The sequence below is a fragment of the Portunus trituberculatus genome, chromosome 38 (assembly GCF_017591435.1).
Source record: "Portunus trituberculatus isolate SZX2019 chromosome 38, ASM1759143v1, whole genome shotgun sequence".
Lineage (NCBI taxonomy): Eukaryota > Metazoa > Arthropoda > Malacostraca > Decapoda > Portunidae > Portunus > Portunus trituberculatus.
This window is the reverse complement of record NC_059292.1, coordinates 9,048,113-9,075,612: the sequence shown is the minus strand read 5'-3', so window position 1 is coordinate 9,075,612 and position 27,500 is coordinate 9,048,113. Positions and strand designations below refer to the sequence as shown.

Sequence of the window (27,500 nt, the reverse complement as noted above, 5' to 3'; positions counted from 1 at the left end):
TTTAACGCCAAAGGTATCTACGCCTCTTTATGTGTGGTAAAGAACGCAGAGAAAACTAGAAAAATAGATAGATGAATAAGGGTGGTACAGCGGAACCATGCATGCTTTGGGGTCCGATGGGTCTCCAAGCGCACGGGTTCGAATCCTGTCCACAGTCCGAGTGTAGGTTGGGCTTCCTCACTCGGGGTAACGATTTCCTAGCGGGTGGGCTTTGAGATAGGAGGTACCACAAAAAGTCTCCTCTTTAGCGCAGAAATTCCCGTGAAAAGCCCACATGGTATAAGAAAACAAACAAACATGAGGGAAAATAGCATATAATACATAACGAGCCATAAAGAGTTTCATGTTAGCATTCCTAGAGCCAGGCGCTGTCACACTTCTGAGGGAGACGGACATGAACGCCATTAACCCTTTTAATATTGAGACACATTTTCATCGGGAGTTTAGAGTACCATTAGACCATTTTATTGACATTAGGAAGGGTGTATTGAGTTAAGAAGACTAATAGCCACAGTCTTCACTACTTCCATCTCCTCATGAGTTTCTGAAGCTGTATAAAATCACCAAATTAGTAACCAAAATGTACCTGAAAATGCGTCACGGTATTGAAGAGGTTAAAGTCATGACAATAAGCTACAATGGCCATAAGCAATGTGAGGGGAAGAGAAGAGTCACAAGTCGGGAAAGGAGTGATGGATGTGAAGATGAAAGGAGCAGACAAGGAACCCCACGAGAAAATAATAACAGTAATGATGATGATGATGATGGTGATGATGGTGACAAGGTTTACATACAATTCAGGCTAAACTCCATGAAAACAATAATGCATAAATAATGAATAATAACAATAAAAAATAATGTAAACAAAATACGAGGAATGAAGAAAAATAATAAGGATAAGAAAAAAAGAGATATTGAGGAAAATGAGTGGAAGAGAAAGGGAAGCACATTTTGGTGGTAGAGATAATAGAAAAACCACGTTGATAATTTGAAAAGCATGAATTGATATTGCTGGTTATAATTATTTTTGAAGAGTGAACACAAACTGAAACACAAATAGAATAGGATAATTTCTTACAAGAAGACTAAAATACGACGATAAAAAAATAAAGGAAGAGGATGATGAAAATAATGAGGAAGAGGAGGAGGAGGAAAAAGAAGAAGAAGAAGAAGAAGAAGAAGAAGAAGAAGAAAGAAAAAAAAGAAAAGAAGAAGAAAAGAAGAACAAGAAGAAAGAGAAGAACAAGAAGAACAAGAACAAGAACAAGAAGAACAAGATGATGATGATGAAGAAGAAAAGGAGGAGGAGGGGAAACAGCAATAGATAGACAAAACACAGAAAACCAATTAAATAAAAAGAAATAAAAATAGAAATAGAAGAAGAACCAACAAGACCAGCAACATTCCAAGTAATCGTAGGAGGTGGAAGACGAAGAACAGGAGAGAGAGGTGGAAGAGAAACAGGAACAGACACAGACGTGGAAACAGGAGAAGGCGAAGTAGGAGGCAGTTCAGGCACACCAGACAATAAGCAAGTGATCAGCAGGTGTCTCTAAGGAGCAAGTGAGTCTAGCAGCTTTTGTCAGGAGGCAGAACGAGGCCACTTAGCAGGTGCACCCTTGATTGGATCGCATCACCTGTTTGTTTGGAGGCTTAGAGATAGAGGTAGATGTATGAGAGAGAGAGAGAGAGAGAGAGAGAGAGAGAGAGAGAGAGAGAGAGAGAGAGAGAGAGAGAGAGAGAGAGAGAGAGTGAATGTATTATATAAACTCTAAAATATATATAAAAAAAGGAAAAATGAGAGAGGAAGGATGAAGGGGAAAAAAGGATACAAAGTGGAATGGTGATTATGGAGGAGGTGGAGGAGGAGGAGGAGGAGGAGGAGGAGGAGGAGGAGGAGGAGGAGGAGGAGGAGGAGGACGTTAGGGAGGTGCATGGCAAGTGAGAGGAAAGAGAGAACACAGTAATTGGTCCTTTTTCATTGTGTTCTGATAATTGTAGATAAAAAAAGTGCGATAAATCACTAATGGGGACAATTTTCATACCTTTCTGTGTGTGTGTGTGTGTGTGTGTGTGTGTGTGTGTGTGTGTGTGTGTGTGTGTGTGTGTGTGTGTGTGTGAAGGATAATAGAGTAAAAAAAAAAAAAAGAGAGGATGCTGAAAAGGAGGAAATAGAGAAGTCATAAAAAGAATCTAATTACCTTAAAATATAATAGAAAAATAACATTCCGAGAAATTAGATAAGAAAAATACAAAGAAGAAATGACCAGCGGTGTTATAAATATGAAAGATAATGGAAAGTAATGAGCTAGATATAAACTGCAAGAATAAATAGATCAAAGAATGTAAAATAAAGGATAAATAACGAATAGAGGGAAAGAAAATAAAAGAAATATTAACCACCCCCAAAAAAAACTAAAGATAAAGAAAATAAAGAAAGATGCATAGAAAAGTAAATAAAAGAAATAAAAAATGGAATTAAGGCCAAAAAAAAAGGAAAAATCAGCATAACAGCATTATATATGAAACTAAAAGGAAAAATAGCAAAAAATCAAATATATACATAATAAAGCAACAATACACTGAAAAGATTAAAGTAAAAAAAAAAAAACGAAGTAAAAAAGAACATAAAAGAAATACAAAATAATAGAAAGACAAAAAGAAAATAGAAAAAAAGAGAAAAAAAGAACAAGTATAGAAAAAAACGAATGAGAAGGACGAGTAAAGAGAAAAATAATGGAAGACGAGACAGGGGAGAAAAAGAAAGAGAGATAGAGGAAGGAAGGAAAAGGCAAGAAGTAAGGGTGAAAGGAGGGAGGGAGCAGGAGAGAGAGCAAGAAGGGTGAGAAAGATGGGAGGGAGAGAGGGAGGGAGAGGAGGAGGGAGGAGCAGCAGGTCAGTGATAGCATCAGCCTCACACCCTCCCTGATCACCGCCCAAAGATTGATAGTTTGAGGGCCTCCAGGGAGCAGTGGAGAGAGAGAGAGAGAGAGAGAGAGAGAGAGAGAGAGAGAGAGAGAGAGAGAGAGAGAGAATAGACAAGCATGGTAGTAGAAAATTAAACTATTGCAATTTTTTAACATAATATAGCATAACTTTTAATTATAGTAGTGCAAGGGAAATCTTAAGAATATCTTCTTCTATTACTACTACTACTACTACTACTACTACTACTACTACTACTACCACTACTAGTACTACAATTACTACTACTATATGACTACTACTACTACTACTACTACTACTACTACTACTACTACTACTACTACTACTACTACTACTACTACTACTACTACTACTACTACTACTACTACTATGACTACTACTACTACTACAACGACTACTACAAAACAACACAGTAACGACAATTCATTCTCACGCACCCAAATCTCTCTGTCCGTCATTTTTTTCTCCCTGTCATTTCTTCTCACTATCACTTTCTGTCTTTCTGTCTGTCTGTCTGTCTGTCTGTCTGTCTGTCTGTTTGTCCTTCCTTTTACCCTTCCAAATCGATCGTCCTCTCTTTATTGATCTCTGTGTACCGAGGGTTAACTAGGGTGAGACGTTGATGTTGTTATTGTTGTTTTGTTGTTGTTTGTGGCGTTTGTGGGGTTAATACTGTGGTTTCCTTTCTGTGGTTTTGCGGTGCAGCATGTCTCTTGTGTAACTTGTGGTGGCGCCAACTACTAACAAGGTACTTCAAGTTATATAACACTTATCTTAATGTTTGTTTGTTATTTTCTTTTTTTTTTTACTTGTTTTGTCTCTTGTGTGATGATGTTTGATGTGGGTGGATGTATTAAGCTGTGTAGTGCTGTGGTGTGTTACGAACGTGGTGGTAATGTGTGTCCTGTGGTGTGGTGTGGTGTGGTGTGGTGTGCTATAGTGTGATTTGTTGTGTTGTGTTGTGTTGTGTTGTGTGGTGTGGTGTGTCTTATGGTTGGGTTTGGAGGGATGATGGTGTGGCGTGGTGTGGTGCGGTGTGGTGTAGTGTGGTGTGGTGTTGTGTGGAGAATATGGTGTAGTGTGGAGAATATGGTGTGGTGTGGAGTGGTATGGTGTGGTGTGGTGTGCAGTGGTGTGATATGACGTGGTGCGTAGTGAAGTGGTACGGTGTGGCATGATGTGGTGTGGAGTGGTATAGTGTGGTGTGGTGTTGTGGTGGTGTGGCACTGTGTCAAGACCTTGTGCTCCTGTTTCTTGCATTCTCTTCCTTCCTTTGTTTCCTTTCTTCTCTTTTTCAATCACTTCCTCGATTTATTTTCCGCATCGTCTATTTCCATCGCCTGTCTTCCGCCTTCAACCGTTCCTTTATCCACAAACACATTATTTCCCTTCTCTCTTTTCCTTATTCTTTTTTTTTCTATTTTATTTACTTCCCTCTTTTCTTACTGTCCTTTTATGGCGTCATTTCTTATTCTCTTCCATATTATTACTTTTTCCTTTTATTCTCAATTTTCCCTTCCTTCCTTCCTTCCTTCCTTTCTTCTTTTCACTTTCCTGTTACTTGCTGCTTACTTTTCATCCTTCATTATTTTCCTTTCATTTTTTTCTCGATCTTCTTCTTCTTTCATTCTTCCCTCTTCAATCGTTCTCTCTTACCGTTTCATATTTATTTCCTTTCTTCTCCTCCTAATACCACTTTCACTTTCATCCATCCCTCTTCTTTTCCTTCCACTCTCTTCATTATTTCCTCCTTTCTTTCCTTCTCTCAATTTCTCTCATATTATACATTTTCTCTTTCTCCCTTTATTCATTCTTCCTTTACTTCCCTTCTTCCTTCTTCCAATTCCTTTTCTCCTTTCTATTTTTCATTTTAATATCTTTTTTCTCTCTTTCTTCATAGTTCTTTTATTTCTTCTCTCTCTCTCTCTCTACGTTCTTTTTTTCACGTTCATTCCCTCCCTCACATGCACATTGCTTTTTTTTTCCTCTCTTTCTTCCTCCTTTCATTGCTTCCTTCCTTACATCTTTCCTTCGTTCCTGTTTCTCCTATCCTTATTTTCTCTCCACCGTTCCTACTTTCCTTCCTTCCTCCCCATATATGCAACTCTCTCTTTTCTCCCTTCCCCATGCCTTCCATCCTTCCTTCCTTCCTTCCTTCTTTTTCCTCCTTCCTTCCTTCCTTCCTTCTTTCTTTCCTTTTTAGCCGCTTTTCCTTTCAAGTTCATTCCCTCCCCATATATGCATCCGCTCGCTTTTTCCCCTTCTCCATTCCTCCCCATCCTTCCTTCCCTTCTTTCTTCCTTCCTTCCTTCCTTCCTTTCTTCCTTCTTAGCCTTTCTTCCTTCTTTCAAGTTTACTACCTCCTCTACGTGCAACCTCTTTCTTTCTTTTCCCAGTTCCTTCCATCTTCCCTTTCCTTCTTCCTTCCTTCCTTCCTTCCTTCCTTCCTTCCTTCCTTTCTTCCCTTCTTCCTACCTTCCTTCCTTCTTAGTCGTCTTTCATTAAAGTTCACTTCCTCCTATATTATGCAATGTCTCTTTTTTTTCCCCTTCCCCATTCCTTCCATCCTTCCTTCCTTCTTTCTTTCCTTCCTTCCTTCCTTCCTTCCTTCCTTCCTTCCTTCTTAGCCACCTCTCCTTTCAACTTCACTTCCTCCCATATATGTAACCTCTCTTTTTTCCCCTTCCCCATTCCTTCCTTCCTTCCTTCCCTCCTTCCTTCCTTCCTTCCTTCCTTCTTAGCCACCTCTCCTTTCAACTTCACTCCCTCCCATATATGTAACCTCTCTTTTTTCCCCTTCCCCATTCCTTCCTTCCTTCCTTCCCTCCTTCCCTCCTTCCTTCCTTCCTTCCTTCCTTCCTTCCTCCCCGGCAGGCCCCGCGGGGAGCTGCTGGGGTCACGGCGCGCCAGAAAACTCGTGTCATTTAAAGCAAATAAAAACGGAGGAAGAGCGGGGGGTCGATCCCAGGCTCAGGGTGGGGATGTGGCAGGCCAGCGGGGCGCCTCCACATTACCAAGTCTGATGCCTCTGCCTCCTCCCCCCTTCCCACTATACCCCACTTCCTCCACCTCCCCCTCCACCACTACCACCACCGACACCACACACCCCTTCCTCCTTCTCTGACTTCTCCTCCCTGCTTCTACCACCTTCCCCCTTCTTCCTCTTCCTCCTTCTCCTCCTCCTCCTCCTCCTCCTCCTCCTCCTCCTCCTCCTCCTCCTCCTCCTCCTCCTCCTCCTCTTTCTTTTCTTCTTCCTCTTCTTTTCTTCCTCTTTTTTCTTCCTTGTTCTTTTCCTATTTTTCCTTTCTCCTATTTTTTCTTCCTCGTCCTCTTTCTCTTTTTCCTTTCTTCTTTATTATGTTCATGTTTTCCTTTATTTTGTTTTGTTTTTCATACGTTCTCGTCCTGATTTTCTTGTTCATATATGCTCTCTTCTTTTCCTATTATCATAGTTTATATTATCATCATGTATATCCTTTTTCTTCTTCTTCTTTCTCCCCGTCCTCTTATCATATTATTTGTTCTCCTTCTACGCTTCCTGTTATTATTATCATCTATGTGTTTCTCCTTATTTACATTTAATTTCGATATTTTATAGTTTTTTCTTCCTTCCTCTTTTCCTCTTCTATAATTTCATCCTTCTCTTTCTTATATTGTAAAAAGTATCATAGTATCCTTTTCTCCACGTGTTATCACTCTTAATCTCACTATTATTATTATTTCCCATCATTATGAACAGCCACACACCCCTCCTGTCAACACCACACACCACCATCACCACCACCACCACCACCACCACCACCTACAACACCATTATCAACACCATAACTACCCACACATGGACATTTTATTCTCCCCTTCTTAGACCATTTCTCCTTCTGCCATCATTATCATCAGTAGTCACTCTCCCCCTGTCTCCCTTAACCTTCCATGGGGTGGGGGGCGGGGGGCGGGAGGGCAGGGAGCGGATTTCATGGTAATATCATCCGCCTCTTCTTCCTTATCCGTTTTTTTATTCCTATTCAGTGTTCTATTTCTATTTTCTTTTAAATTTTCACTTCTCTCCTTTATTAAACCGTTTGGAAATATGTGCATTTTCTCTCTCTCTCTCTCTCTCTCTCTCTCTCTCTCTCTCTCTCTCTCTCTCTCTCTCTCTCTCGTATCTCTTTCTGCACTACATCACCACCACCACTTTCCCTTTTCTTCCGTCCTCTTCTTACTCTTCTTCCTCTTTTCCCCTCCTCCTCTTCCTTACTCTTTGTCTTTTCTCTCTCTTTCGTTCCCTCTTTTTCAACATCCCAGCTCCTCCTCCTCCTCCTCCTCCTCCTCCTCCTCCTCCTCCTCCTCCTCCTCCTCCTCCTCCTCCTCCTCCTCCCGCTCCGCCACAAACCCTTCAATATTTCACCGGCTTTAGTGGCAAGGAGGTGCAAGGGATCTAACCCTGCTCTGGTGAGAATCCTTGCCTTCTCCTCCTCTTTCCTCCACCTCCTCCTCCTCTTCCTCTCTCCTTCCTCCCCCTCTGTCTCTCTTCTTCTTTCTCTCTTGCAAGACATTTTTTTTTCTTAATGGTGCTTTTGTTCTTTTATGTTTTTTTTTTTTTTTTATGTGTGTTTTTTTAAGGTGTTTAGTTTTCGTTACGTTTTTTTTAAGTTCATTTTGTCTCATAGTATGTTATTCTTAAGTCAATTTTCTTTGATTTTTCTTCGCGTGTTTATAATCTATGGTTCGTTTCTTTTTGTATTTTATTTCGCTGGGTGTTCTCAACGTAGATTTATTTCCATTTCTACCTTCTTTCTTTCCTCCTCCTCTTCTTCACCCTCTTGGTCTACCGCGGTTTGGATTTCCTTTGTATTCTTTTGCATTTATCTTTCTATTCCTCCTTTTTCCTTCTCAATTTCCTGCTATTCCCGCTCATTCTCCTACAAGTAACAATGACAAAGGCTCAGTTACGAAGATACACAGATTGAAAAGAAAATAAATAGTCAAACAATTTAGTGTAAAAGGAATCGCAGAGAGAGAGAGAGAGAGAGAGAGAGAGAGAGAGAGAGAGAGAGAGAGAGAGAGAGAGAGAGAGAGAGAGAGAGAGAGAGAGAGGCAATAACGAGGTGACCCCAAAGGACGCGGGCGAACTCTCAGTCTGCTGGATTTCCACACTTATCAATATGCCCAAGTTATGTCTTCCTTTATCATGGCGAGGCATTACCGGGCACCTCCCACCTCCTCCCTCCCTCCTCCCACTCTCTTCCTCCTTTCCTCCTCTCCCTCTTCCCTCCCTTTCCTCCTTTCTTTCTTTCTACTCTCGTTCAGATGTGGTTCTTCCTCCTCCTCCTCCTCCTCTTCCATTACTCCTTATTTTTTTCATACCTCTCTCTCTCCACTCTTTTTTTTTTCTTCTAATCCTCATTTGCTCTTTCTTTCCTTCTCTACTTTCTTTCTTTTTGTGTCTTCTCCTCTTCCCTCTTTTCGCTGCTTTCTTTTCTCTAGTTCTCCTTTAGATCTTATTCCTCCTCCTTCCACTCCTCCTCCCATTTTATTCCATAAGGTCCATTTTTTTCTCTTCATCTCTCTCTCTCTCTCTCTCTCTCTCTCTCTCTCTCTCTCTCTCTCTCTCTCTCTCTCTCTCTCTCGTATCTCTTTCTGCACTACACCACCACCACCACTTTCTCATTTTCTTCCGTCCTCTCTCTCTCTCTCTCTCTCTCTCTCTCTCTCTCTCTCTCTCTCTCTCTCTCTCTCTCTCTCTCTCTCTCTCTCTCTCTCTCTCTCTCTGTTATTCCTTCTTCCTTTCCTTCCATTCGTTCACTTCTTCAATCTAAATCTAAAACATCTCATCTTCCCTTCCTTTTCTTCAGTCCTATTCTTCCTTTCCTCCTCCTCCTCCTCCTCCTCATTCTCTTTCACATGTTCCTCTTTTCTTCCTCCCTTCCTCCCTTTCTTCAACTTCCCCTTCTCTCCCTCCCTCAACGTCTTTTTTTCCTCCTCTATCTCATTCCCCTTTCAGTTTCTGTACATTAAACACTTACCCTTCCTCCTTATCCTTCATCTTTTGCATCCATTTCTACCACTAATCACCTCATCTTATTCTTATCCTTCTCGTCTTCTCCTCCCTCCTCTTTCCCTTCTTACCCTAACTACCTACGTGCTCCCTTTTCTCTCCTCTCCCTCTTCCTTCCTTCTTTCCTTCTTTTCTTTTCTTTTCAGTAAATATGCACTGATTGATTTATTTGCTGATTTTCTTTTTTTTTTCTTTGTAGTCTCATTTGCTTTCTTTATTTTGCACATAGTCGTTTTCTTGAGGTTTTCATTATTTTCGTTGAATTATCCTCTTTCTATACGTTGTTGTTTTTTTTTTTTTTTTTTTTGCATTTCACTTTCTTCTTTCCTTTCTCTTTCCTTCCTTTCTTCCTATTGTCTCTCTCTCTCTCTCTCTCTCTCTCTCTCTCTCTCTCTCTCTCTCTCTCTCTCTATTTCACTTCCCATGTTAAAATTCTCCTAACCAACTTCCGAATTACCTCCACTCCTTCCTGCCTCTCTCTCTCTCTCTCACTCTTGTCTCCTCAATTCTTACTATTTTCTCTTCTCACTTCTCCATTCATCTCCCATCTCCACTTCCTTCAGCTCTGCCTTTCACTCTTCCATCACTCTCACCGCATCCTCCTCCTCCTCCTCCTCCTCCTCCTCCTTCATTTTTCACAACTCACTCATCTCTAGGATTGATGGAGTAGTCGACCAGAGAGAGAGAGAGAGAGAGAGAGAGAGAGAGAGAGAGAGAGAGAGAGTATTGGAAACCAGTGGATTGAGAGATTACGGGCACAAAGAAGTGGAGGATAAAGATGGGAAGAAAGAATGAAGAGTGACGGAAAGAAAAGGAAAGTTAGAAAGAAGGAAGGAAGGAAGGAAGGAAGGAGAGAGGAAGGAAGAGAGGAAGGAAGGAAGGAAGGAAGGAAGAGGGGATGGGGAGGAAGGGCCAAAGAGGGACCATCTCCCCCTAATCTTGGTGACCTGGTGAATGGTAACCTTCGGGATCAAGTGAGCTTCCCCTGACGGTCACTTTCCATTACACGAAAAAAAAAGAAGAAAAAAAGGGCGAATAGATAAATAGGAATAAAAATGTTCGTTTTTCGCTTTGCATTTATCACGTAAGAAAATAGACTTGTTTTTTTAATGGCTTTGTTTGATGCATTGTTTTTCCTTATGTGTTGGTGATTACTGGACTGTTTCTTATCATTTGTGTTTACGAGTCACGATAAAGAGTGTTAGTAGATATGAGAGTGAAGTAATCGTGGTGGCCGTGGTGGTTGTTGTGGTGTTAGTGGTTGTACTTTTAGTAAGTATATACGTCATCTGCCCTTTTTTTTAATTATATAATCTTGTACTTGAATATAAGGAGATAAAACACAGATGCATTAATGTTACCTCATAAAACACAAGCAAAAAACTACTTATGAACAACCGACAAAGATACAACATCAATAGCATCACCACCACCACCACCACCACCACCACAATAATAACAACCACAAACTTGAAAAAGAAAAAAAAACGAAAAAAGAAAACGAAAAAAAAACAACCTACGTGACACAGTACATTCACACCTCTTGTCCTCCCTGCCTCCCTTTCTGCCTCCCTCTCTGCCTTCCTCCCTGCCTCCCTTCATGCAGCCTCTCTTTTCACGGGCCTGCAGCGCTCCCGACACACGCTCACCCTCCTCCCCGCAGCGGCCCAAGTGCCCTCACACCGGTATTAAGCTCAGGAGATAACGCTGGTAAAATAGAATTATTGAGCACTTTCTGTGATAATTAGATGGGGCGGTAAGCCTTGTGGCGGCGCAGGGAGGAAAGGAGGCGGCAGACAGGGAAGGAGGAGTTGGGAGGGAAGAAGGGGGAGGGAGGAGAGACATGAGGAGGTGCCAAGGAGGAAGGAAGATTCTGGGGACAGTGCCGGGGGTGACTGAGTGGAGGAGAGCAAGAGAGAGGAGGAGGAAAGGAGAGGGGGGAAAGAGTCAAGGTGAGAAGGATTGGAGAGAAAGAGAATGGGATGAGAAGGAAGGGAGGGAGAGTCGGGGGGGACATCGGGAGGGTCGGGGGGAGGCTGCGGGAGACAATGGGGGCAGGAGAGGAGGGGAAGATCGCACGGTATATACAGAGGCCCGACCTGCGAGGCGAACAAGTGATCGGGAGAAGTGAAGGTAGTGCGGCAGACCTCGCGTGCTCCCTGCCTCGCCGCGCCTCGCCCTCCAACCTCCCTCTTCGCGGTCTCTCTCTCTCTCTCTCTCTCTCTCTCTCTCTCTCTCTCTCTCTCTCTCTCTCTCTCTCTCTCACCCACTCCTCTTTCCTTATCCTTTTTCTTCTCTCAATACCTGTTCATATCTTCAGTTCTTTTTCTTTCTATTCCTTTTCTTCTCTTATTCCTTCTCCCTTAATATCTCTGTTCTCATTTCCTTATTCTTCTTTAATCTCATCTTTTCTCCTGTAGTGTCTCTTCCTTCTCTAGTTTAGCTTCATCCTTACTTCATCCTTCCTCTCGCTATAGTTTTATCTTCTGATACTTTTCTCCAATTCTTAGCTTTACTTCATTCCTTTTGCCTTAACCCCTTATATTTTCCTTCTTTTCTTCTGTTCATAATTCATATTCTTTTATACTCTCTCTCTCTCTCTCTCTCTCTCTCTCTCTCTCTCTCTCTCTCTCTCTCTCTCTCTCTCTGTTAATTCTAAAATTAGTCTCTTCCTCTCTTTTTGTTCTTAATTTCTTCCACTGCTCTTTTTTTCCCTTCCATCATTTATTTTCATTTCTTCTTTCTTTCCTTTAGACATCAGCAATACCTACTATTGTTTAATCTCTCTCTCTCTCTCTCTCTCTCTGTCTCTCTGTCTCTCTCATACTCATAATCAGTGTCACATTCAGCGAAACTTCCTTACTCCCTCTAATCTCGTATTCAAGTGTGAACAGCGCCAAGTGATTGTCACATACCCTGTCTTTCTTTTCCGGCAACATGGGAGAAAATTAAATTATTGTACCTGTCAAAAGAAAGAAAACAGGAAGAAAAAATGCAGACGAGAATTACGCGCCTCCTAGTGCTTAGAAAAGTTACATGAAAATCATCCTGTGTGTTGGTGTGTGAGCTAATAATTGGAAAAGAAATGTACTGTTGGAATGTCGCGAAGTGTGCGTAACGAGCTGCGGTGAAGTGGAAAGGCGAGTGTCAGTTGTGTTGCTACACGCACGGATGATAAGAAAAAAAGTTAAAGAACAACAGAATGAAGGACACAAACATGAGCGGAATTGTTTCTATAGTCGTTACTATTATTTACATTTCAGAAGTCTTAACAGCATAAATTATATAAATATATATATATATATATATATATATATATATATATATATATATATATATATATATATATATAAAACATATAAAGTTGCTCAGTACACCTCTTGAAAAATAATTTTCGTTGCGAGTAGAGATTGGGAATATCTTTTCTCTCTTTCTTTTCATCGCTATACTAAGCATCATTGGTGGTAGCGCAGTAGAGGAGATATTCCTGAAGGTTTTCAAATCTCCCGATGAAACAATATCATAATCTAGTTTCCTTATTTTTATACTGTGATTGTCAGCTACAAACAGTGGCTTCCCTATTCATCTTGTTTACACAATGTGTGTGTGTGTGTGTGTGTGTGTGTGTGTGTGTGTGTGTGTGTGTGTGTGTGTGTGTGTGTGTGTGTGTGTGTGTGTGTGTGTGTGTGTGTGTGTGTGTGTGTGTGTGTGTGTGTGTGTGTGTGTGTGTGTGTGTGTGTGTGTGTGTGTGTGTGTGTGTGTGTGTGTGTGTGTGTGTGTGTGTGGTGGAATAAGGGCGACGTAATTTTACATGTATATGTGCTTACATCTGTACATGCGTGATTATGTGCATGTACTGTGCATGGTTTCTGCATCATTAATTGAAATCAAGCAAGACGTTCCCGTAGAGTTTCACGGGAAAAGATTACCAGATGGACAGCGGGGTTCGTCTCTCAACCGCTGTGTTGGCATATGAAAATCCAAGCAGTAATCAACAATTTAAATAAACAAAATTTCGGACACAATTGATGTCGAAATACTTATATGATTCAAAATGTTAATTTATTGCCATTTGTTTTCCTTGCCAAGTGTCTTTCAAGGCGAAAAGAAAATATATCGTTATCATTGAAAAGATTAATTGTAAAGGCGACAATGTTAGATAACTAGACAAGAGGACTCATATACACGCAAACACACAAAACAATTAGAGGAGACGGACGGACAAAGAATGGAACCAGCCGGCAGGGAGGATAATGACAAATGATTACTAATTAATCGCGTAATGAAAGAAAAGGAGAAAAGAAATAATGAGATTAATTTCCATTGGCTTGTCGAGGTTTGCTATTCCCTAATTACCGATTGGGGAGGATTCCGGATTGCGATGATCTTGTTCCTTATTTCATAAAGATTTTTCCCATACACTAAGGCAAACATGTGCGCTATCCAGAAAATATGGTAGCAGCGAGAATTGGACATCAATTGAAGGACAGATAATACGTAAGAGCGGATAAAGAATCCAGACGAGTGTAGTTCAAGCTCTGTACACCACAATTAGGTAAACACCCACACACCCACACCCACCCACAGACACACACACACACACACACACACACACACACACACAGATATAGATAGATAGATAGATAGATGATTTATTGACTACAGAAACAGATACATAAAAAAAATACATAAAAAATCCACAGACAAGTGAAATACTGTAGTCCACAAAAATATCAAGTCACTCAAATAGCAATTATATCAACCTGAAAGCTCCCATACAAATTCCCGTGAATGGAAAAATGACCAAACTTACATAGCCTATTCAATTACATACCTATACTCATTCTTAACATGTAAAATACACATATCCAAAATAGCCAACTATCTTTATCATTTATATGTTTGCAGTACGTTGTATAATATCTCACAAACTACTTCATTTTGAAAATTATTGAAGATGTCCTCCAGTGTGCGGTAGGCATATCTGTTCCTGAGATGTTGTGTCTGGGTACAGCGCTCCACCACGTGTCTTTCTGTCTGTATTGCACCACAAATACACAACCGCTTTTCAGGTGGTAAGCGACCCCGGCCACGCTTATTCCATCGCCCAGTCTCTATGGCTAATGTGTGGCCTGACACTCTAAATCTTGTAAATTCAAATCTATGAAATTCATTCAGGGTTTGCCTCCGAGTGTATATATCATGAGTAGTCAAGGTAGGGTTGAGATCTTTATACACCACACACCTCGATGCTACTGACTCTCTGACACAACTTTTGCTTTTTCTAATAGTACAGATACATGTGGTATTTCACTCTCTATTAACTCACTCACAAAATTTCCTGCTTGTGTATTTGTTGCAATTACTTTCCTGATTGCAAAAGCATGTGGATCATCACCCATACTGGACCTTTCATTCCACATTTTTCTGAAAAACTGATGTTGTCTGTACTTAACAAAATCAGGAAGAGACGGGTAGCCTGACTCCACATAGCAAACATAATTAGGTGTTGTTTTCCTCACCCCCAGCAGCTGTTTCAATGCCCAATTGTAAAGCTTCACCACAGGCTTGATGTCAGCACACACCCACGACTCACAGCCATACACGAGGGACGATAGTAATGCTGCATCGAACACTCGTCTCTTCACTATAAACGGAATATCATTATTCTTCTTCAAAAATGAAATGAATTTGAGCACATGACACAACTTATTTTTGGCATGTAACTTTACGGACGAGGTTACAGAGCCATCACTCGTGAATGGTGAACCTAAGTATATGTAGCTGGTACAATGCTCTACAATCATCTCTCCTACTTGAAACGGCTCAACATCACCTGCTCCACCGTTAATGACAAAAAATTTGGTTTTCTCATTGTTTACCTTCATACCATATTCTCTACAATAGTCTTTTAATATCCTCAATTTCTCGTACATGTTCACCCTACTTGTCGATAACAAAACTGTATCATCCATAAACATTAATATTTGTAACCACTCTATAAAACCTTCTGGCTGACATTTCTCTTTGATAGTTCTTATTAACATATTGACAAAAATAATAAACAACAAACAAGAGGTTGGAGAGCCTTGCCTGACCCCCTGTGTGGATGTCAAACAAAGCAGAGCCGATAACACTTTCAGTGGTGCGGTACATGGCCATTATCGCTGCCAGCATTATTGCCCCACACCCTAAACTCTTCAGCACCATGAACAATTTGTGTCTTGGGACAGTATCATATGCTTTCGAAAAATCTACAAACAAAACAAACAATTTAATCTTCTTCATTCTGGCTATATTGGTAATAAGTCTAAGAGTCACTATATGCTCCATACAACCACGTTTCCTTTGAGCTCCCGCCTGCGTTCTATCTGGTTTAAACCATTGATTTAGGCGTTCACCTAACACCATCTCATATAGTTTTGCAATACCATTTATGACACTTATTCCTCTATAGTTATTAGGATTAGCCTTGTCTCCTCTCTTAAAAACAACAAAAACTTTCGCTCTTATCCAAGCATGAGGGAACACATTGGATGTAAATATATTATTGAATAATGTGACAAGTGTAACAATCCACTGTGCTGGCAAGAGTGAGAATACACCTGGAGGAATACCATCAGGACCACATGCTTTGTTAAGTTTCATTCGTCGTACCTGTTTATGTACCTCTGAGGGACATATGGGTTCGTCAAGGACAGGAATATTAATATCTGTTGTCACGTTCGGTTCGTCAGTGTCAGTGGTTCTGGGAGGATTCAGTTCTTCCTGAAAGTGGTCTCTAAATTGTGCATCATTAGGTACAACACCATCTCCATAAATTGATGTATTATAGTCACCTTTCCAGTTGATAGCTTTCCAAACCCTGGAATCATCCTCACACACCGCGTAGTGTAGTGATTAGCATGCTCGAGTCACAATCGAGAGGGCCGGGTTCGAGTCCCGGTAAGCGGCGAGGCAAATGGGTAAGCCTCTTAATGTTCACCTAGCAGTAAATAGGTACGGTATGTAACTCGAGGGGTTGTGGCCTCGCTTTCCCGGTGTGTTGTGTGTTGATGTGGTCTCAGTCCTACCCGAAGATCGGTCTATGACCTCTGAGCTCGCTCCGTAATGGGGAAGACTGGCTGGATGACCAGCAGGCGACCGAGGAGGAGGTGAATTACACACACACACACACACACACACACACACACACACACACACACACACACACACACACACACACACACACACAGCGCCCATTAATTTACACAGTTATCGGCAATAGATCGTCTGGTGAGGAGCGTGAGTCAGCCGCTCGCCGCTCACCAGTGTTACCTTCCCACTATCAACGTGTGGCGATGCAATGCTGTATCACAGCATTTTTTGTGGTTTTAGTATTGAACTATTTTTTTTTCATAATTTGCACGGCTTATCGTAGTAAATTTTGAACTGATTTGTAATTTATGTGTAATTGTTCTTTTCCCAATCAGTTTTCCAATGAAAATTATCTAAGGAGTGTAAATTAATACAAGGCCAGATTTGCGAAAAATACTTAAACAATTAAAGATAAACTTTTTCTATTTTATTTTTACAAGTAAAGACACCCACACAGAAAGCAGTGTTACGGATGTTTAAAGATTACGTTCATTTTTTAGGTAATTTATTTAAGTAAAAAATCGCCCTCTTATCGTCAAACCCTTCCACGTTATGGCGACACAAAAAATCTAAATCGTAATATGTATTGAAAAGGGTCACTTGCCCCTGGACGCAGGCAAAATATCCCATTTATACCCGGTACCTCAAGACTTTTAGCTAACAGGGAAAGATTCGTCACGGCTTGATGATCGAACCCCCGAGTCTCTTTAATTGTGAGATGAATACTCTAACCTTTACCAATACTATTTTTTTTCTTATTTTCTAGTCTTTGATGGTCATATCCAATTTCGAAATTTACGTCCTACAAGCTTCATCGACCATCTCCATCCTTTGTGCTATTCCTTTTCCACAACAATTATAGGTACAAATAGTTCAGCTTTACCTTTCATCCTGAGAGTTGACTTGTGACGGCGATGAGTGAGACGCCGAAGTCCAGTGAAAGCAACAGCTCCTCACAAGGCACTCTAGATAACGTGACCACACAAGCACAACGATGAAGAGTCTTGTGGGGAGCCTTCACTGAGCGTGAGAATCTTGTGTCACTAGTCCAGTAGGGTGAACATTCCCTGCGGCGCCAAACACTGCTCGCCCACACGATCTACTGTCCGTCACGGTGCCGCTGTCCTGAGGTAACACAAAGATATAATTATTCTTATCCCCTGCATATATTCATAATGAAGTGAAGCAGGATAAGTCGGCAATTTTAACAAAAGAAGTTGTAAATTTTATAGAAAACATACCCATTCAATATCTCTAATGTCAAAAAAAAATATTACAAAAAATATGGTTCTCCTTCGTCCTTGTGTTTTCTAATCACCGAATGGTACTTCAGTTCATGAGAAAATTTATCAGATGATTAATATTCTGAAAAGCGCTGAAAGAAAAAGATATTACTTTCTCCTAACTAATTAGACATGCGACTAGTGACTGCATGCCATAATACAGGTGGTGGGTGGATACAGATCGGACCTGTGCTTGATTGTCGTCATGATTCCAAAGAACATTAATTTCAACATAATTAGTCTTGCAATTATAATTTTGTTGTTACAGCTTATAAGATTTACATAATCCCTTTGCTGCAGCGCACTGAATCTGTCAATTAAATCCATGAACATAAGAGGGAATATTATTTGCCAACACACACACACACACACACACACACACACACGGCCCGGTAGCTCAGTGGTTAGAGCGCTGGCTTCACAAGCCAGAGGACTGGGGTTCGATTCCCCGGCCGGGTGGAGATATTTGGGTGTGTCTCCTTTCACGTGTAGCCCCTGTTCACCTAGCAGTGAGTAGGTACGGGATGTAAATCGAGGAGTTGTGACCTTGTTGTCCCGGTGTGTGGTGTGTGCCTGGTCTCAGGCCTATCCGAAGATCGGAAATAATGAGCTCTGAGCTCGTTCCGTAGGGTAACGTCTGGCTGTCTCGTCAGAGACTACAGCAGCAGATCAAACAGTGAATTACACACATGCGTCGATAGTTTACAATCGATTAAAAAACTTTGGAGCCAGTTCGAGTTTTATGAGTACGATAGGACAGTGCATTAAAAAAAGATCAGGAAAATTTTTATTTGCATTTCTTTTATGGATTACCTTTAAATATATAGTATATAGTACAAGATATCGTACTGGGAAGAGAATATTCAAGAGAAAATGTAGTGTTGCAGAGCTATTGTTTTAGAATGCTGCAATAACAGTAATGACAACGACAATATGAAAATAGTAATGATGATTATAATGATGATGGCAATAATAATTAATAATAACTGAATAGATAACTGTTTGCCACTGAGATACTGATAGTAAACTTTAAAATCAATGAATAGTTATGTGATTGTTCGCAGATATGCTAGAACACTGACATTGACTAATTAGCTAAATTGTTTGACAAATGAATCGATTATGTATTATCTGATTACTTTATTATGAATAGTATTGCTGAAGGGGGTGTGGGGGAACAATAGGGCAGAGTTGGCTGTGTCCGGGGCGTTTTATTGTAATTTTAGAAGGTGTGATCGACATGCGGACCTTGGTGCAGTAGCTTGTGTGTATGTGTGTGTGTGTGTGTGTGTGTGTGTGTGTGTGTGTGTGTGTGTGTGTGTGTGTGTGTGTGTGTGTGTGTGTGTGTGTAATTCACCTCGGTCGCCTGCTGGTCAACCAGCCAGTCTTCCCAATACGGAGCGAGCTCAGAGCTCATAGACCGATCTTCGGGTAGGACTGAGACCACAACATACCACACACACCGGGAAAGCGAGGCCACAACCCCTCGAGTTACATCCCGTACCTATTTACTGGTAGGTGAACAGGGGCTACACATTAAGAGGCTTGCCCATTTGCCTCGCCGCTTTCCGGGACTCGAACCCGGACCCTCTGTGAGCCGAGCGTGCTAACCACTACACTACGCGGTGTGTGTGTGTGTGTGTGTGTGTGTGTGTGTGTGTGTGTGTGTGTGTGTGTGTGTGTGTGTGTGTGCATGTACGTGTGCAAAATAAATCGTATATTTTTTAAAGCATTAATTTTCCTAGTCTCGAACTGTATGGCAAATACAAGGAAGACATTTCTTATACAATTCATGGAACCTCTTCTGTTACTACTTAGATAAATTGTAGATAAACTCAAACAATCTTAGCAGTTGTCATTCTCATATTTTTTTTCTCTATAATGAACATAATACTAGTTTTAGAGGAACTTTATAGAACCCACATTTGGCTAACCATGTGCGACTGACTATTATTTGAACCATCTGGTGGATAACTCCCGAAATCATAGGATATATAAAACACCCACGCCAGTAGCTGTCCAAGCCTTCAAGCAACGGCCTTCCACTTCACCACGCAACATCACCTGCGCATTGCAATACCTGTGAAAAGAAGTCAGAAACTCTACACGCCGTGAATGATCAGACCTCCACATCAGCCCACACGCCCACGTCTTGTCCCTTCCTTCACGCCCTAAGCCACGCCCTTCATTTCTACATCTACGACTAAACCAATCGTTCACGCCCTCCTACATCACGCCCAATCTGGTGACGTCACACGGCTACTGGCTCTCTGATTGGTGAAACAGCAGTTGTTATCGATTTCCAGCTACTAGTGGTCCAGGAGACGTGGCTGGAACACACCACCTGACGAAGATACACGTGGATTGGCTGCCTTCGTCTGTGGGGCGTGGCTTATCAAACAAATCTCCTGGCGATTGGCAAGCTCGAGGATGGGCGGGACAAGGGCGTGGGCGTGATCCGTAGGGACGGGAGGTGCCAGGTCTTCTCTCCCTGGATTGAGAGTGGGCGTGGTGCAGTGGCGTCTCCGTGGGCGGTGTGGGCGCAGGTGGGCGTGAGGATGCCGGTGTGGGCGGCCTCCACCGAGTACCTGCACTTCGCTAACTCGGGTAATGAGGAAGGAGGAAAGAAAAAATGGGTTAATGGAGGGGAAATAAAGGGGAAGAAGAGGGTTACGGAAAAGAAAGGCATAGGATTAACTAGTCTGTGAAAGGAGCGATGGTAAGCAGGTGGAGGTGACGGACAGGGAGGAGGAAGGGTTCACGGGGAGATGATGGCTGGTGAGGGAAGGAAGTAGACAAGGGAAATTTCAGAGATGTAGTTTTTCTTTTCTTTTTTTATGTAGGGGAGAGGGCCAGCCAAGGGAAAAAAAAACGAAAAGATTAAAAAAAAAGAAAAGAAAAGCCCGCTTGAATGCTGGCTCTCTAAAAAGTGGAAAACCGTCCAGGAAGAATTAAACAAGTTTTTTCTTTTTTATTAGAATGTTTAAACTCGCCATAAATAACCTGCATTTTCTTGTACTAAAGATTACGCACATTACGTAATATTCCTGTAGTAAACTTCACCGCCCTTAAAACTGTATACAAAACTTAACTTCATGTATGTATGTAATGAAAATTATAGTGCAGTATTAGTGGATGTAGTAGTAGTAGTAGTAGTAGTAGTAGTAGTAGTAGTAGTAGTAGTAGTAGTAGTAGTAGTAGTAGCAGCAGCAGCAGCAGCAGCAGCAGCAGCAGCAGCAGCAGCAGTAGTACTGTAGTAAAAAGTAATAATAATAATAATAATAATAATAATAATAATAATAATAATAATGATGATGATGATGATGATGATGATGATGATGATGATGATGGTAATAATAATAATAATAATAATAATAATAATAATAATAATAATAATAATAATAATAATTCAGGCTCTAAAATCTCTAATCATAATTAATATATTCCAACCCCGATATAATCACCCCAACCCTTTAACCCCCATTCTTCATTGCAGCGAGTCCTTTCACCATCATAACCGTTCAGTTGACTTCAGTTACTCGGTTAAGAACTTCATCACAGTAGTGGCACTCCAAGATCTTTTCTCTTTCTTTTTACATTATTTATTTTTGTTCATATTACACAAAATGTTTGCATTTTTTTTTTCCGTCTCTAGTATATTTCTATTTTCAAACAAGTATCCTCCAGCAAGACTTCCTACGTATGGTTGTCACTAATCCATTCCCATGCTTCTCTTTCCTTCATCAAATTTGATATCAACAAGTCCACAGGTTTTCCCTCTCCTACCATTCCTGCACTTGCCTACTCATGCCTTGCATTGCAGTGGATCCCTACGAGCTGCTGGGTCCTCGGTCCTCGCGATTGGCAGCGCAAGGGTCAGGCCAGATCCAACTTTGGCAGTTCCTTCTGGAGCTGCTCTCAGACCCCGCCAATGCCGCCGTCATCACCTGGGAGGGCACCGCTGGGGAGTTCAAGATTCTCGATCCAGACGAGGTGGCACGCCGCTGGGGTGAGAGGAAGTCCAAACCCAACATGAACTACGACAAGCTTTCCCGCGCCCTTCGGTGAGTCCCTGGTAGCTAGAACTCTGCTTTTCCTCATCCTACGACTTGAACTATTTCAAAAAGGGCGCATTAAGGCACTTTAAAAACTAATCTTTTTTTTTATTTATTCTACTCTTGGTTTAACTTCGGAAACGGTCAGGTAAGCAGGCTTTCTTTCTTTAATCTCTGCACTAGCCAGCCTCCCTTAGTCACACGAGGAAAATGCAGGCAAGTCAAGGATTACTTGTTTATTCTTTACAAATAACTTATATTACTCGAGTTGCAGACTTAGAATGGCTGAACAATCTTACAAGATTAAAGGACAACTATAAAATATCATATCTAAGAAGTACACAAAGGTGCCATGTTAGTGAAAAAAAGTGAGTGGACGTCTCCAGCTTTGTTCAGTTGAGTAGGACCTGCGATAAGATGTGTAATTTACTGTGTGTTGCAGGTATTACTACGACAAGAACATCATGACCAAGGTGCACGGCAAGCGCTACGCCTATAAATTCGACTTCCGTGGGCTGGATCAAGTGCGGCAACAGCAGACGGCTGAGGCACAGCGCTATCCCGCCGACCTGAGCTTCCTCACCGGGTACTCTCAGCTGTTGGGGAGTACCTCTCCCCTTGCTGCGGGGCCCCTGGCACCACCCTCCCCGCATCCACCACCTCCACTACTCTCTCCACCCCCTTACTGGGCCGCTGTATCTTCGGCGGCTGCCCTGGCCACCACCTCGCCCCTGGCCACCTCCTCCCCATTAGCCACCTCGCCCCTGGCCACCTCGCCACCCCTGGGGCTACACGCCGCGCCCCTCACCTCGCCCCTCAGCTCTCCGCAGCCAGACACCCCTACCACTACAACTGCCGCCGCCCAAAGGACGCTGCCCCACTACCCGTACTCATGAACCCTGCACAGGGAGTGGGACAAGCCTGCCCCCATCCGCCACAAGCGGGACCTGCTGGATTACTTGATGCTGCTGCGTCTACTTACACCCCCAGAGCCTCCCAGATCCTGGCCTCCAGCTGCAGGCTCCTCTGGCAGGCAAGGGAGTCACCTCGGGGCGTCCTGGGCAACCTCCCAACAACGGTGAGGCCGCGGCACTCCTCGGGGCCTCTGTCCCCTGTTCCCATCGACTTCGTGGAACCGCGGGGCCGCACCGAGCGAGATACTCAAATTAATCTTTCTCGTCGATAAGACTCACAAATGTTCCTGAAAGCCACACCAAGGGTACAGACAGCTGCCACGGCACAGATAGGCGCAACAATACATAAGGCCGTGGCAGCAAACAAACACTAAACACAGGCGTCAGTCAAGTAATTTACAAAACACCATGTCCCTTAGTTAAGAATGCCAGCAGGCGCCAAAACACACATTCACATTGGTACCAAACCATACGTAAAGTGCAGTACAAGGAAAGGTCACAAAAGACTTCCATATTCCATAACCTATTCAACTTGATCTCCTCTTCCAACCAAACACTTCCTGTTCTAAAGCTCCACGTGCCAAACAAACCACTCTCCCCTCCTTATCCTCTTCCCCTCTACGAAAGATCAGTCAATAAAAGTGATAACGGATTCACATCCCATTATAATACTCAAAATCTTAACTCACCACACTTTCGCACCACCCTGACTCTTCACTCTGCAACGCTGTGGACAAGGTTAGGCACCACTTTCTCTATTATCGCCTCAGCACCGAGTCCCACACCACCCCAGTGGCACTACTTATGAGGGCCTACAGAGCCTCGGGGCGTGGCTGAGGCAGAGGAATCTTTTCAGATGTTAACGAAAAGTACCTGTGCAACGTCATGTAGTTTGGTTTGGGGATCAGTATTCGTTTTACGAGTGTTGCAATTGTATCATTAAGTTCTAATACTCCTTCCCCGTAATATGTACGAGAATTCTGTTGTCTTACGTACAAGTCCCCCTTTTGTGTGTGCGTGTATGTAGTTTCTCTTAATGTCCTTTTTTGTATAGTAAAATGTCTTCAACCTGAGCTTGCACCTGAATACCAACAGAGTTTTGAGCCAGTATAGCTGATCAACTCTTAAATAAATGAGTAGTACTAATTAGGAGGTAGGAATGTCTACTAGATGTGTGTGGTGAAGTTTATATTATGCCTCGTATGTTTTCTTAATTAATAACAATTTCTTTGAATTAAGAAATCTTATACACATTTGATCATATAATTGCTCAACTACTTATAATCACCAAGGACGGGCCGGTAGTATCGCATTAAAGCCACTCACACATTCTCTTAGAATTACTGTCAGTCTTCAGGTGCACGCTTCTGTTGAACACACCTTAACATACAATGGATCCAAACAACATATACTTCCCATTAGTTAAGTACAGCGTCCCCTCCCTCGCTTCGCCCCAGCCCAGTCCCACTTTTAAGCAAGTCCTCCACATATCAAGCCTAACATTCCCTCAGCCAGTGCCCAGATGGCTAGCACAGTGATCAAGCCGGTTCATGATTGGTGCAATGTTCCTCCAGTCAGGACAGAACATTCATTCCTCATTGTATTACTACTAGCATTTATTTACATTAAGTGTTGTTATGCAGTATTATTATATAGATGACCTGTAGGTGTTCTGATTAGGTATAGTGGCTCGTTGCTGTCATTATCGCAGGTGTGTAAGGGTCGCCTGTCTGATAACGCACCTGACCATCGCTGACGGTGAGAAGCCTGAGTGATAGATAGAAAGATAGTACGGAAGGAATGTTTTAAGTAGTTTCGTTATTAGGGAAAGGAAAGATAAGTTACGAAAGTGAAATTTTGTACGTTTCGAAAGACTGTGCTCATATCATAGTTACAAAAATCATAAAAAAAAAATGTCCCAGTGAATCTAAGATAAAAAATATATAACACTTTTTGTAGTTTTGTTACGGTAAGAGAAAATTCGTACTGTGTGTGTGAAATATGGTACGTTTTAATAGTTTGTTTTCAGATAATTATAAAAATATATAGGGAGGATGCCCGAGTGATTGAAAGCAAAAAATCATTTTTCAGTACCTCGTTTCATTATTGATAAGAAAAATAACAGTGTGTAAAATTATACACCTCTGAAGACAAAATAATATGTAGAAAGTGTCAGTGACAAAAAGAAAGAAAAGATAAACGCAGGAGAGACGCATTGTACGCATCAACTCCTCCAATTTTCACGATTACGATAAGGAAAAAAAGAAGCTCATTCACATCCACTGGTAACTAAATCAAACACTATGTAGACCGTATTAAGATGTTGGTCGATAACTGTGTCCTAGAAAAAAATAAAAGAATCAGCTGACGGTCTACGGTACTCAATAAGATTTGCGCACAAAGATGCATAAACACGCGCCGCCGTTTCGCCGCATGTGTCATGTAAATATCAATTCGCACTGCTTCCCACGCCCATCTAACCTCCATCTCTCCTCGGTTCTTCTTGTTGGGACACTTGAAAAACGATCGCAAGTACACGACACAAAATTTGATACTGTCATTTAGCGTTAAGTTGTCATGTGTACGCAATTACTTTGTTTATATCGATTTCCCCAGCTTTGTATCGCTTCATTATATGTATTGGGAAATGCTTCTAGTACTATATGATCTGGATTTTCAGTCTTCTGAGGGTTAGTTCTCTTTTCAAGTTTTATAATGTGAAAGTTTGCCTACACGTATGTCCTCTATCAACAATAATCTTGTTATTAAGCTTCTACCCTCGACTGGACTTTAGGACGTAGAGAATAAGTTTCCATTTTTGGTTGTCTGTAAGACGAATATCCCACCGATTTATTAAGTGCTCATCGTGGTTACTTTTCCACGCCCGTCCTTCATTTAGTTTGACTTAGTACATTTTCAAGGACTGGTTATTGCAAATCAGTACAAGACTATCCTTTATGCCCTTCTCATCCTCCCATTCTTCGTCTACTTCTTTTCTTCTTTTTCTTCCACTTCCTCCTCCTTCTGTCTTATATTCTTAGGTACAGATGTTCTACCACGCACCAAGCTGCTAAATAGAACCGTGAACGCGATGCCATATTAAAGATAAATTCAATCATTGCACCTGCTTTCCCAAAAATACACCTTCTCTCTCTCTCTCTCTCTCTCTCTCTCTCTCTCTCTCTCTCTCCCAGTGCGCCCGCATAACATTAGGTCTCGCTTAGCTCATTTCCGACAATTAAGCGTACAAATGTTGATTTTCTGATTTAGTGAAAAAAAAATAGAAAATCACACAAAAATAACAAATTGAACTCTAAACTCCTCACAATGGGCAGACACACACACACACACACACACACACACACACACACACACACACACACACACACACACACACACACACACACACACACACACACACACACACACACACACACACACACACACAGACCAATCACAAAATTTCATTAATCATGCGAAACAAAAGACAATCCCAAGAATTTTCCAAAAGGGGCAGGACACACCATTACCTCCAGCCCCCTTCCCCTGTTCCCTTCGCCTCCCTCTGCCCCCTTTCTCTCTCGCTGATCTCACGCGTCTCCACCACGGGAACGCGAGGCCGACCCAGAGGCTTGTATTAGTTGTAGAATAAATGATTAATTTGTACGAAACTGTCACGACCATTCCTGTTGTTCACCTCTCTCTCTCTCTCTCTCTCTCTCTCTCTCTCTCTCTCTCTCTCTCTCTCTCTCTCTCTCTCTCGACCCATCTCCACTTTCTTCGTACACCAGAAAAAAATGGATCACTGGGTTGTCTGTGCATGAATTTTCCTCTTCTCTTTTATACCATCGTACTTTTTTTATTTATACTTATATATTCCATTCCCTTTTCATTTTCTCCTTTACCCTACACTTTTTTTTCTTTCTTGTGACTCTCGTTCGTTTTCCAAATTCAAGTAAACGAAGGAGATGGCATGCTCTCTCTCTCTCTCTCTCTCTCTCTCTCTCTCTCTCTCTCTCTCTCGTAGATAGCCTGCCTGTTGAAGCTTTTTTCCAGTAGATTGTATATATTGTAGAGCTACAGTAGTGAATACGAATCTAGTATGTCCTGCAGTGCTTTTATGATTAGTGTATATCTTAATTATATAAGTTTAAGTCTCTCTCTCTCTCTCTCTCTCTCTCTCTCTCTCTCTCTCTCTCTCTCTCTCTCTCTCTCTCTGTACCTAACCTTCCCACATTTCCGGCTTGTATTGAGGAGCCTCCCGGCCTACTCACTCATTCACCTCAATAAAGTGCTATCAAATGTAACTTATCATTTGTTTTCTACACGCTACACTTAGTGATATTCTACCAACACATGCAGACTTCAGATGAATAATGATTTATTTTTTTCTACGTCATCTACTTTCCCTGATAATCATAAAAAATAAAGGACAGTATAAATTATGGAAAAAAATATCTATACGTTTATAACCTCACTGATGGTTATGAACGTTTATCTTTTTAAGCCAAACCTTCCCCTGTAAACGTTTACCTTCGCTGCTTTGTAGATTTTGTCTTTAGCTCATGTTCACGTTTTCTTTTCGTCATGATTTTGTACAATTTTCGTGTGGGCCAAGAGGATGCCAGATGGCCCGTGGCGTCAGGCAGGGCGAGTTTTGGCGGAAGGGAGAGAAGGAAGGAGGAAAGGAACAGTGGTGTGTTAATACAATAGTTTGATCCCGATGATGATGATTATAATGATATTAGTGATAATAATAACAAAAACAACAACAACAACAACAATAATAATAATAATAATAATAATAATAATAATAATAATAATAATAATAATAAATAATAACAATAACAATAATAATAATAATAATGCCCTGATTTATTTGGCTGTCCACTTTTTTTCCAGTGCAGAGTAATTATGCAGCACATTGAGTTACTGAAAGAAGACAACTGCTGAACTGATTTTTAATCTTACGATTCAGCAATTTGTTTATCAACTCCTTTCCTATATATAAACAGTAGTATGTTCCTTGATGACGCCACGAGGAAACACGACAATACGTAGTGATACTTATATCAAAACACAATTCTACGTTATTTCAGTCCGAATTTCA

The 27,500-nt window shown here is 41.6% G+C and overlaps 1 protein-coding gene across 2 annotated transcripts in view; it reads left to right on the top strand.

The window, feature by feature from the left end:
• LOC123514638 overlaps positions 1 to 26,697 on the top strand; it is a 124,256-nt gene extending 97,559 nt beyond the window's left edge. The window contains exons 4-6 of one of the 2 annotated variants that reach the window (XR_006677658.1): positions 21,245 to 21,485; positions 21,919 to 26,413; positions 26,546 to 26,697. Coding sequence is in view for 1 of the 2 variants with exons in the window: in XM_045272625.1 (XP_045128560.1) it covers positions 21,245 to 21,485; positions 21,919 to 22,372 (695 nt within the window). In the remaining variant the exon portion in view is untranslated. Of the gene's footprint in view, positions 1 to 21,244; positions 21,486 to 21,918 lie in introns of both variants that reach the window. The other variant, XM_045272625.1, reaches the window with a different exon arrangement.
• The last annotated feature ends 803 nt before the right edge of the window (positions 26,698 to 27,500 follow it).